At 42.1% G+C, this 12,906-nt stretch overlaps 1 protein-coding gene across 2 annotated transcripts in view; it reads left to right on the top strand.

The window, feature by feature from the left end:
* LOC106613896 (FAS-associated factor 1-like) overlaps positions 1–12,906 on the top strand; it is a 91,413-nt gene that overhangs the window by 32,642 nt on the left and 45,865 nt on the right. For both annotated transcript variants that reach the window (XM_014216634.3, XM_082956862.1), the window contains exon 8: positions 9,690–9,776. In XM_014216634.3, coding sequence (XP_014072109.3) covers positions 9,690–9,776 — 87 coding nt within the window. The remainder of the gene's footprint in view (positions 1–9,689; positions 9,777–12,906) is intronic.

Here is a 12,906-nt window from a genome sequence, read left to right as displayed (position 1 = left end):
AAGTAAACATGAAACACAGACCCCATTCCCCCCCCCCCCATTCTCTTACTGAGTGACTTCCCCAAAAGAAGCACTCCTTGACTAACACACAAACCTTAGTTCAGGCTTTATGTCTAGGCACCCTAACTCGGCATCTATAGGCTCTGCATATAAAAACTAATATTAAATAACACAACTCTCACATTGGGACTAAAACATGATAGGCTAAACAATGCTATATAAGCAATAACATCTCACCCATCATAAGTCCCAATTTCTGATCAAAAAGACATCGGTAGGAAATTCAAACGCATTCCTGGCCTCTGTTTGGCCACTTAGCCGGTTGACACAGTAGTTATATATCCTCAGCCAGGGAGCTTGCTTGACAAGAACAGGTCAGCCTCTCTTGGGTTGTCAAATGTACGTGTTGATCCCTCGACTGTCACCTTAAACCGGGCTGGGAAGAGGAATCCATATTGCATGTTGGCCACCCTGCATTTCTCGCGCAACTCATCATACTCTTTCCGTTGGTTCCTCACCTCTTTAGTAAGATCTGGGTAGAAAGACACCCTGGCTCCTTTGTAGTTAAGGGGGAACGTTTGACTAGCCAGCTTGAGGATGAGAGAGCGCAATGAATGGCCATGGTGGCGCGCCCTTGGCCGGCTTCGTTGCCTGTGATCTGTGTGCGCGGTCGATCAGGATGGGTGTTTTGAAGTGTTCACTCTCCAGCAATGCTGGTATCGGCTCTGAAACAAATTCAATCGCTTTCCCTTTCTCAGTGTCCTCCTGGATCCCAAATATTCGGATGTTACGGTGTCTTGTATGCGACTCGAGCATTTCCAGTCGGACTTTCATGGTTTTGTTGTGAATTTTTTACGTGCACTGTTTCTCCATGCACCCTGCCCTTGGTTGCCTTCAGTTTCAGTCAAAGTCCCAATACTCTTTGAGATATCAGCCAACCATGTGTCCACCTTCTTGCTTAGTGAGTTTATAGCAGCCGGTAGGTCAATTGGAGTAGGTTCTGTTGGGAGCTATTGGGAGCTAGCATCTTCAGCTAACTCCTCGTGGGTCGACCATGTTGAAATCGGTTCATTGTCTGTCTCATCCAAATTCTTGTTTAGGGACCCCTTTTTTTTGGTGCCTTTTCCCTTTTGTCATATTGCCACAATGTTTGAAATTATAGGTGGTGAGAAATTAATAGGAATTATTTCAAAATTGAGCAGAGCTCTAACAAAACGTATTTTCCATAGCTTGCTCTCTAGCACTTAATGCTAGAGAGGACAACACTTAATGTGTTAGGAAAAGTGTTATATAAAATATTACATAACATTATAACTGTCTCAATTTTGCTGGACCCCAGGAAGAGTAGCTTCTGCTTGGCGACCCTTGATAAATACAAATAGGATGGCCACCATTACCGCCACTGCTGAAAAAATAGGGGAATCAATGCAGTTGCTCTCTTTTCATCCGTTGAAGCTTTAGCCTCTAGTGTTTCCACTTAGTTAGCTCAGAGGACTAAAACAAAATGTTCTATTATAAGGACACACCTCATCCTCTTTCTCTTGTTTTAATAGCATATGCAGAGCAATCTGAAATGGCTCCATTATTTATTCACAGCAGGTAGTCTGGTCCACGTTAAGTGTAATAAGCTCCCCATGGACTGACAGTGTCGCTGAAATCCCTCTCTTCAATGAGAGCGACACTGGGGTACGTAACGCACTCGGGGGGAGTAGGCTCCGTTTTGAAGTTTGAATCAAAAGTTTGTTGGAACCAAGTAAGTATGTTGAGTCGGCAATGACCTCTGACAGTCCCAAGGCACAAAACATTCTGCAAGATGATATTCAAGTACAAATGTATCACCTTTGTGGTAAAGTTGTTTTCATTCTATTCTGCTCATGTCAAAGGCAGCATTTCCACTACTGGTGACTCTAGCGACGCCAAAGCGCCAGTGGTTATTGTTTCTGTCTCATAATTAGTCAGACTGCAGACAGACCATATTATTCTGTTTTGCTGGTGCATCGCTTAGATTGGTTTCCTGGGCCCCAGCGTCCCCTGCTCTTGGTGTTGCTGCCTGTATGGCGCTGGTGACCATTACTGTAATCAGCCTACTTTACGGGTTTGTAATGGTGCTAATTGAAGAGATTAATACAGCAGCAGCGGAGTGAGGGTGTCCTCTCCCCTTCCTCAGGCAGATGGTTTTGATGAGCACCCACTGTGAACCTTAAGTGTTTCTGCTGGGATTACAAACACTGGGGAGGGGTCCCTGTTGTGAAGAGGGGGAGAGGAAGAGGGCTGGTAGCTTGGTGGGGGAGCAGGCAAGGGGACAAAGCAGAATCAAACGGGCCTCCATGTCCTCCCACATGCTTGTCTTTTAGGCATTCTGTTCCCCAAAAGAGAATATGAGGCCCAGCACCTTTACCACCGTACATCGATCTGTGGTTCACTGCGTGTTGGGCACATATTTACTGTTTGGTCATTGACAGTTTTATTTAGTATTTTATTTTTTGCACCAAAACGTGTAGAACATAATGAAAGATGCAGGTGATGTTTCATAAACTAACAGGTGGAAAACTGCTATTTGTATCGTCAAGTTCCAGGCCTAAAGAACATCAAAGGGTTTTGGAATACTTCATAAAACTCAATGAAATTCTTAGAATAAGTAGTGTGGGGAAATATGTAGTTGGCTGTCTATTAATTGACTTGCCAAGTAAAAGTTGTAATGTAAGGGATTGTATTGCAGTCATGATGGTGATCTGAATGATCAAATAAGAACGCAACAAAGAAGCAACACCATATTCAAAGATGCAGCCCCCTTTCGTCCATTCTGTCCACAACACCGCCACATAGGGAGCCCAGTGCAAACCATCTTTCTCATCCTCTTTTGTCTTAGTTGAAGACCAGCCGATGGTCTCTGCTTATGCATATCAATGGGGAGAGAGTCCTGTCCTCTTGTTTGTCTTTGCCAAAAGCTCTGGCTTTGCCTTGTGGCTCCCAGGGAACAGCTCCCTGCTCTCCTCGCTCGCCACAGTTCGGCCTCGGGGGCTCTGATTGTCATTCACAGCCAAAATGTGGGGGTATGCTAAGCTGGAGCGCAAATGTTTGCCAGGAAAGTGGCGGGTAGAATAGTGATGGCCGATGGGTCTGGAGTGTCTGTGATCAGAAGAGTTGTCCGGGGGATTTCTCCAGCCCTTGCCGTTTCTACTCTGCAGCTGGAGAGAGGAACGGAGAACAGAAAAGAAAGGGGGAGAGTGACTGAATGAACAGCATCTGGTGCTGGAGAGCTTGTGACTGTTTAACGGCAACCTTTTCTTCTCTTTGATTTCGATCCAGCCAAGGATTACTAGTACTTGGCATTTAGAATGATTTGATCATTAATGTTTCTGTGTATGTTGCCCAAGTACTGTGATATCGAGTGCATGCTGGTCTCAGCCTTAACAGCAGGGAAGGGCATTCTGTGTTTTATAAATTCTGTTAAGTTATTAAAATGTGTTATTACAGTGGATAATTCATTTTCAATCTATGTCCTTGCGTCAAATGACACCACCTCAAAGCATTTGTCACATTAAACAATTTTTTTTCATTGTCTGCGTCTCTTAAACTGCTATTACCTTTAGTCACAGCCCTTTTGTTATTACTTAAACATTTACATTTTAACAGGGAAATCCCATTGAGACCAAGGCATCTTTTGCATAGGGAGCCATGCATGTATACAAAATTCACATTTACAAATACAATGTAATATTAACATCCAATATTTGCAAGCAATTTAAGAAATGCAATCCCATTCTTCAACAAGGAGGTCCTCCATTAACAACTTCCCCACTCCAGAGCATCAAGGTGCAGAGAGCTCTGCAGATCATTCTATCCACGGGTGCAAAAAAATAACTGAATGCAGATTTACCTAATTCCATAGAGCTCAACGGGACCTCTAGAAAGATGTTGACCGGGGAAATTTCTGTGGAATGTGGATTTGCACAAGGCGTTTGACACGGTTGAGCATAGTGTCATGCGCTACAAGATAAAAGCCCTTGGTTTTAACCGCAGGACCAAATGGTGGATGTTAATGGAAAACATTCTAGTGCGAAAGGGATCAGCTGTGGAGTCCCGCAGAGGAGCATCCATGGTCCACTTCTCTTCCTACTGTACATTTAACGATAAAATCAGCCTGCTCTCGTAATTTTTTTTATTTTTATGCGGGTAACTACTCTACTAGTGTCCCATAAGAACAAAGCCTCGGTCAAAGAGCTCCTTAGTGCAGAGCTATCCAATATCAGTAAATGTCTTTCAGATAACAAACTTTCTCTGCATCTTGGAAAAACAGAATCCATCTTATTTGGTTCCAGAGTAAAGCTTGCATGATCCCCTGATTTTAGTGCCAAAGTGGGCAACTCGGTGGTTACACCAAAAACTTCAGTCAGTGACCTTGGGTGTGAATTGGATAAGTACCTGACTGGTGAAACTATGCCCCTAAAGGTTTTAACAAAGATAAACCAAAGCATTTCAATCCTAGCTCAAACCTCAAAATATCTTGATAGTGACAAACTAAAGACTCTGGCAGGTGCGCTAGTTCAGTGACACTTTGATTATGCGTGCACATGCCTAAACATTTAAAGAATAAGCTATAGACCAGCTACAAAACATGCTTGTGAGTTGTACTTCAACTGTCCCCTCGTACTCATCTGGAGGTCAAGCATTTTAATCAGCTAGGTTGGCTCTCTGTACAGAAGTGTAATATTAATTCAACTTGGTTTGGTCCATGTAATTTTGGACCAGACCAAGGTACCTTTCAAATTATTTGACTTATTAGATATGTCCACCAATACAACACTAAAGCCAATGACTATTGCCTGTTAACATTTTTTTTATTTAATTGTATCTGGTAAGAAGACCTTTTTATATATGGGTACTGTTTCACGCAACAAACTACCACAGCAACTCCAAGCCATGCCGACCATAACTTAATTTAAAAAGAATGTCAAAAGCTGGCTAATGATCGAGCAATAGAAAATGTTTATTTGAATGTAATGCTCTAGGTTATGACAACGTTGTCCTTTTTGTTTTGTGTAACCAAAGTACGCCTAGTTTACCCTAGGCCTACTAAGTTTTGATGGAGTGTGCAATTGGCATGCTGAGTGCAGGAATGTCCACTAGAGATGTTTCCAGAGAATTGAATGTTAATTTCTCTTCCATAAACCGCCTCAAACATCGTTTTAGAGAATTTGTCAGTAAGTCCAACTGGCTTCACAACCGCAGACCACATGTATGGCATGTGTGCGAGCGGTTTGCTCATGTCAACATTGCCCCATGCTGGGGTTATGGTATGGGCCGGCATAAGCTACGGGCAACAAACACAATTGAATTTCATCGATGGCAATTTGAATGCACAGAGGTACCGTGACAAGATCTTGAGGCCCCTTGTCGTGCCTTTCACCTGCCGCCATCACCCCATGTTTCAGCATGATAATGCATGGCCCTATGTTGGAAGGATCTGTACACAATTCCTGGAAGCTGAAAATGTCCCAGTTCTTCCATGGCCTGTGTACTCACCAGACATGTCACCCATTGAGCATGTTTCATGCTCTGGATCGATGTGTACGACAGCGTGTTCCAGTTCCCAGCAACTTCGCACAGCCATTGACAAGGAATGCGACAACATTCCACAGGTCACAATCAACAGCCTGATCAACTTTATGCGAAGGAGATGTGTCGTGCAGCATGAGGCAAATGGTCACACTAGATACTGACTGGTTTTCTGATCCACACCCTTTTTGTTTTAAGGTATCTGTGACCAACAGATGCATATCTGTATTCCCAGTCGTGATTATGGCCTCATTCATTTTATTCAACTGACTGATTGCCTTATATGAACTGTAACTCAGTAAAATCTTTGAAATTGTCACATGTTGGGTTTTTTATATTTTTGTTCAGTATATTTATAGTTTGCTATCCATGGGATCTGGTTTGGTGACTCGTGTATCTGGAATTTAACAATGAACTAAGTTTACGGCGGAAGTTTGCAAGAGGGCTTTATAAACAAAGAGAGCAGTGTATCAATCTACGAGACTTAAGAGAGGGCCAGCCTGCTTTCTGATATAGGATGCAATGATGTGTACTCAACCTGTCCCCTGTAATAAAGGGAAATGTGCTGTGGTAAACTGCATCTAATGGTTTCAGTGTAGTGGCAGCTGCATTCATATAAATGGTGTCACTGTAGCCTAGCACTGGCAGGAAAGTTGACTGAATTATCTGTTTTCTCCTGTTCATGGAGAGGCATAGTCTATTTCTAAAGAAGCCCATTTTTATTCTCAATTTAACTAATTTATCCAAATGCTTTTTAAAATAACTTTTCATCAATCCATATGCCCAGATATTTATGTATAATATAATAATCTGAGAACTTGTACCGTTTCTTAACATGTACCATTATAAACATTCTACATAAAGGGGATTGGGCTACATGTTAAGAAATGGTACAAGTTGTGTGTGATTTTTATGTAATGTAGTATCTGGTGAAGTGAGACCCTAATCAAGCTGCTCTCAAAGTGAATACAGTTCTCTGGCACACAGGGGGCAGCATTAGACAGCACTGTTATCAGAGTATGTGTCTAACTGGCCTTACTAGTAATGTGATGGGCTTTTTAAAAAAGTGAATTGTAATATCGCTTTGGTCAGCAGTGGTAATGGTAGGTTGCTTTGGTGAAAGCTGAGCTTGGTGATTTTGAGTTTTAATGAGATTTGTAATTGGAATGCCCAGCAAAAGGCTGTAGTACATAGAGATTGCATAAAATCATCATGAATAGTTAATGCTGGTTCTATTTAGCCAGATATTGATAAAAAAGGAATCCCTCTTATGTTGATATTGATTTTAGGGCAGCTTCAGAGAGAATTGGTCAAGATGGTTGTTACAAGCAAACATAATTAGCCTAATTGCTCATTCAGTTCTTTCCTAATTAGGGATGGGCATGAGTACTTGAACGGATGTCAAATTTCCATCTTTCACCAGAAATACTGTTAACATTTTTGGTGGATGTGCGTTGTGTGGCTGCCCGAACAGGCAAATGAAATTTTGTCTTGAAGACCTAGTTAATTTGCTTTGACTAGCATTCCATTTGTACATGTGCATTTGCGGGTCACAAAAACAAGAAACCAAGCCAAGCATCACACAGTTCTTCTTCCTAAATTACTTTCCCCCCTCAGTCTCATATTCACTCAATTGCCTTCCAACTGCTCCCTACACACGCGTGTGCGGAGTGTGCCCACAAGCTCCAGTTAGGCCTACAGAAATAAATGCCTATCAAAACGCATAACTAATGGTACACACAAGCTACATTCCTTGACAAATGACAGTTTTATCACATTCTAAATGGACTGGTTGGTTGAAGTAGGAAAATGTGTTCCGACAACGAGTTGCAGTTTTGGAATAATTGTGTCCTGTCCATTTTCCGCTGCGGCTACTTTGCTAACTGCTAGAGCCATTTAGAATTGGTTATCCTAGGCTATAACCCCCCCTAAACATACACCGGTACCACACTGAAAATCCGCCAAAAACATTGGTTTGATAAAGACAGATCGTATTTTCATTAGATTTATTAAGCATAGGCCAAAGAAAATGTCAAAGAACAGGCAGAATTTTCTAAATTGAACATCTGATCATTCTTTTAGAGTTTAACTGGTCCAGATGTAAAATGTGCATCACAACTTTTCTTTTTTCATTTGGAAAAATATTCAGTTCTTTTTATGGGGTTTAATTTTTTTTTTTACTATAAAATAATTGTCTTGACTGTGAGAGCTGAGGAAATATGGGTGTCTTGTCTGCTAAATTAGCCTTATTTTGTTATGCCGTTGCACATCCCTAGGCTTCTACAAGCAAGCGCCACTGCTGAGGTTACTGCCTTTTTGAAGATTGCGTTGCGCCATCTTATTTAACCAGTTGATATTATGGTTTCAATAAATTAATTTTATGGCACTTTTTTATCGACTGACGTGTATACACTACATGACCAAAAGTATGTGGACACCTACTCATCTAACATCGCATTTAAATATCATGGGCATAAATATGGAGTTGGTCTCCCCTTTGCTGCTATAACAGCCTCCACTCTTCTGTGAAGGCTTTCCACTAGATGTTGGAACATTGCTGCGGGGACTTGCTTCCATTCAGCCACGAACATTAGTGAGGTCGGGGTTCTAATTGTCGAAATCGGTGTGTAAGAACTTGACTGGCCTGCACAGAGCTCTGAATTCAACCCATCGAACACCTTTGGGATGTTCAACGAGCAGGTTTTCACATACCTTTGGTCACGTTGTGTATCTTCATTTTAGAAACTTTGTTGAAGCCATTTTCTTTGCATGTCACAGTTCTGTCAACTTTTTTGTTGGTTTTGAGGCTCGCCTTCCTGTTCTGTCTACTATGCACATGTTAGAGGATGTGGATACGTTGTGGTAGGGAAACCCTTCATTAAAGCAGGAGATTTTAATGCGTCTAGTAAAATCTGAGCTAATAAACGTATAGCTGCTCTGATAGAATAGGTTTTGGTTAAGGTGCTGTTTCTAGCTTGCAGCCATCAGGACCTCCTTTATGGGCATTAGTTTGTTGTTTCTCTAAGGCTGCCTTAACCTCTGACTGGAGACGCTTAATTACAGCTGGGCGCTAGTGTTTATGCCTGCCTGTCGGTCAGCGTTCGGAGGAGAAATCCCTGTAGCCCTCTGGTCAAACACAGATATTACACTCTGTAATAACACTGGCCACCCGGGCCTGACCCCACTCCACTTCATAAAGAAAGGCACTGTGCATGTGTGTGTTTGGGACTGGCGTCCTGCTTCAGAGAGGAGAGAATGAGGTTTGAATATCATGATCCCATGTCAGCCACGCATTGTCTAAACTTTTACCAAGGCATTTTCAGGCTGGTCTGCTTCTTACCAAGTGACACAGACCTCAACACAGACACTCTCGTCTGCATAATTGTAGACATTTATTCAACATAAAAAAAGCACTCCATCTATGGGCACGAGACCACCGTCTCGGCAAGGATACATCTCTCCCTCTGAGTGTTGGAGGGAGGATTTGGCTGTGTGTGGAGGGAGCTTTCCACCACAATGGCCAGTTTGCTCAGCATCAGTATCTACCCCCGCAGGGTAGTGCATTCTGCAGGGGTAATGCGCTAGAATCCAGCACTCAGGCGACACCTGCTTTGATCACCCTCACCTTGCGCACATCAGGCTGGCATTGGGCTTTAAACTAACAGGGCAGGGATGGTGGAGCCTGGTGCTCGTGGGACGCTGCTAACTGTTTAAAAGCACGGAATGTTAAGTGCAGATACACCGGTCATGAATGGGAGAAGAGAAATACTGTTCATTTGAGAGTGTGGTTCTGTTGTTTCTGTGTATTAAGCAAGGCATCTGTGGAATGCAGATAACACAGGGCTTTTTCTCTCTGTCCAATGCCCTGTGCCCTCCCTCCATCTTTGTTATTCCCTGTGGTGCTATAGTGTGTGTGGCTGGCTATCTCTCAGTTCCTTTCCACACCTCCACAGGAGACATTCAAAGCTATGCCGACCCACCAATGTCTCTCATGATGTGTTTACTGTTATAGTTCGGTATAGGCTACTTACTGATATTTGCAGTTATTTTCTTCAGGATTTCCATTAAAAGTGTTCATGTTTTAATCTGAAATGGTAATTATTAAATCTATTTGCCATTTGTCTTTCCAGGTGAAAAGGAATGTTTCAGACCTGACAAACATCCCAGTGCGACACCAACAATGGGAGGGCTGGCCTGCTGCAGCATCTGACGATTCGGTAAGGAACAAAAACACATGTCTCTCAGGCTTGGACTTGGGAACACCACTCCATTTCCATGTTGTCTTTGGCCCTTATAGCTGCTGTTCACCAGCAGTTTTAGATAAATTAGGAAAATATGTTACCCATGTTTTCATTTACTGAATATATTTTGATTTAAGAAGGTTAAAGGCCCGGGTTAAAGTTTATTCCATGAAGGCTTGACAAAAGCCTATTACTTTACAATATGTAGTGAATCTCGGTTTGAGAGAAACTGTTAAATGTTTTCACTGCTGAAACCATCTGTCCAGTCTAAAAGTAAGATGTAGAAACTAATTAAGATGTCAGGACAGTCTGCAGGGTCCTTCTATCTGTGGACATTAAAGCTCAAATCATTGAGTGTCACTGACCTCTCCCGCCCGGGGTCACGGTTCAGCCATTCAGCTAAATTTAGTCAAAGTGATCAGAAGCGGTCCTCACACGAAGCCCTGAGGAACTCCGACCCCAAACCCCCCCCCCCCCCCCCCCCCCCCAAATTTCTTTTGACAGCTTGTATGTTCCCATGCTAATTTTATGGATGATTGTGCAACTGGGTTGTTCCGTACACATTCTGTTGACTCTTCAACTTTTATCTTTGCTGTTGTTTTAAAGTATTACCTCTTATTACATTATTTGGTGGCATCCTCTTTACTACCCTGAACTGTTTTTTTTTTTTTTGTTGCTTTGATCATGATTAAAATCTACAATGACATTTCTATTTTAGATGTGGTAGGACAGGGTGTGGTCACCTGGTGAGAACCTGTTCTCTAAATGTTGTGTGGTTCATATGGCAACCCTCTCTTTTCCCATCTACCATCTACATTCAAATATTCACTTTGGCAAAATTGAATTAACAATCACGGCATCTTTTGTTTTGTTTTTAAGTGGAGCTTTTATGTCTCGCTTGGTTGCTCTCTTGTCAAAGCAAATACGTACATTGCAACCGTTTATTTTCCTGAAAGACTGAGACAAAAGGTTCTACTTCTTTTTTGTTCTAAATTGTTTGCTCTTTGTGTGCTTTAATGTAAAGTGCAGTGGCCAAAGGCAGCCTCTCAAACCACACACCCTATACAGCACTGATATGGATCTATTTAATTGTTATCCATCTCTTTCCTTAGACAGGCAATCTAGCCCAGAGATCAAGTCCAACCTGAAACCACAGTAATGTGTACATTATCACTTCTCACCCACAGCCCTTTGGAACCCACAATATTCCGGAATATGAGGTGGGCTGCTTGTCAATGAGTCTTGGCTCGACCAAAGCTCTAAGGTGGCTTGGGGATGAATAGAAAGTGGCTTTAGGTCATAGCCATGTGCCTGGCCATAGCCTGGCTAAGGTGGCTCACTGCTCCCATGTTTCCTGGGAGGAGATATTAAAAGCATTGACTGCAATATTAGCCCTCTCCAGCCCAAACCCTTATTGAAATGTCTCTGAGCATTACAGAGAAAGCCCTTGCATGCCAGCCTGGCTGTTCCGTTGCATATCTCATTAACCCCGCCTCATCTCTGGGGATTTGTACCAATAAACATGGCAGCTAGGGTTTAAAATTAAATTGAAGGAGTCAGAATCGATGACTAATTAGCTCTGTTTTCATTAGTCTCAGCATTTTTTCATTCAATGCACTCACTTAATATTTAGTGGGGGGAAAGTCAGAAATCTTTTTTACAGTGTAATCTTTGTTGTTCAATTTAGGGATCAATATTGTTCCAACTTTGAGGTTTTATTGTCACCAGGCTGTTTTATAATTAAATACCCAACTTAAGCTATGTCAGAAATGATTGTCTACATTCAAGTGAATGGGAAAAAAAATTACAAATTTCAGACACAGGTAAACGACACAAACATGCATACTGTTAGATAACAGGCCTTGTATTGGTGGTGCACAGTTTTGTACACTGCTGGAGCATCTCTGGAGTTAAAGATCAGTTCACAAGCTCAGCTGGGCACCACTTGTGCCAGCCACTCCAACACCCACTGCCTTTTGGCAACCAATTACCTAGACTCATTTTTATTTAAAGCCTTGCAGAGGTTGAAAATACAGTTTTCACATCCAAGGCTTAGATTTGTCTAATTAGAGATGAGCTAATTGATTAACTTATTTACCTACTGCTTATTTTATAATTGTGCTTTACACTCAGAAATCGTCATCTTCAAAGAGTTTTAGGTTGTTTTTGTTTTTGTACAACAAGTGAAATGTGGTAGGCGCTTACCAGTGGAGAAACGAGTTTTTTTGTTTTGGTACTTCACCTCCCTGATTCCGTGCCTTCATTGTGTACTGCTCTACAAAGTGTTAGCCTACATCAAATTTAAATCGGAGCAGGAAGAAACACCTCTTGTTTTGGTTGGCAATGTGATTCAGTGAGGTAATTTGATACTAAAAATTAAAAGGATGTGAAAATATAAAAGGTGATAAAGGGAAATGCAAGCAACCTGGCCACAGAAACAAGAGGGTAATGCTCATTTGGCTGTGTAAGCCTATATCCATGATGCCTTAGATTATGATGAAGCTGACGCTTTAAAGTCCCCATGCAGTCTTGAAATTATTGTTTTTAAATCACTGTCATCACTGTGTGTGTTTTGAAAATAATAACTTTTTCTAATTTATTTCCGTGAGCCTCCTTTTGCTATTTGAAATGTTAAATAAAGGTTAAACTAGGCAAGTCAGTTAACAATTTCTTATTTACAATGACGGCCTACCCCGTCCAAACCCGGACGACTCTGGGCCAATTGTGTGACGCCTCCGCCCTATGAGACTCCCACTCCCACTATGAGACTCCCACTTCCAGGTTGTGATACAGCCTGGAATCGAACCAGGGTCTGTTGTGAAGCTTTTAGTACTGAGATGCAGTGCCTTAGACCGCTGTGCCACTCGGGAGCCCCTCCAGTGTCATCATGTGTTTACATTAACATCCCTGAATGGCGGATAGGATTGTCTAGAATCTAGAGCAGGGCTCTCCAACCCTGTTCCTGGAGAGCTACAGTCCTGTAGGTTTTAACGCCAACCCTAATCTTCCACACCTGATGTTGGAGACCCCTGCTCTAGAGCGTACCCCTTGAAAGTTGGAGGATATATATGCAAATAAAAGATAACTGGTCATTGGTCAGAATAAT

The sequence above is a fragment of the Salmo salar genome, chromosome 10 (assembly GCF_965601325.2).
Source record: "Salmo salar chromosome 10, fSalSal1, whole genome shotgun sequence".
In the NCBI taxonomy this organism is placed as follows: domain Eukaryota; kingdom Metazoa; phylum Chordata; class Actinopteri; order Salmoniformes; family Salmonidae; genus Salmo; species Salmo salar.
The sequence above is the reverse complement of the archived record's forward strand: the minus strand, read 5'-3'. Positions and strand labels throughout refer to the sequence as shown.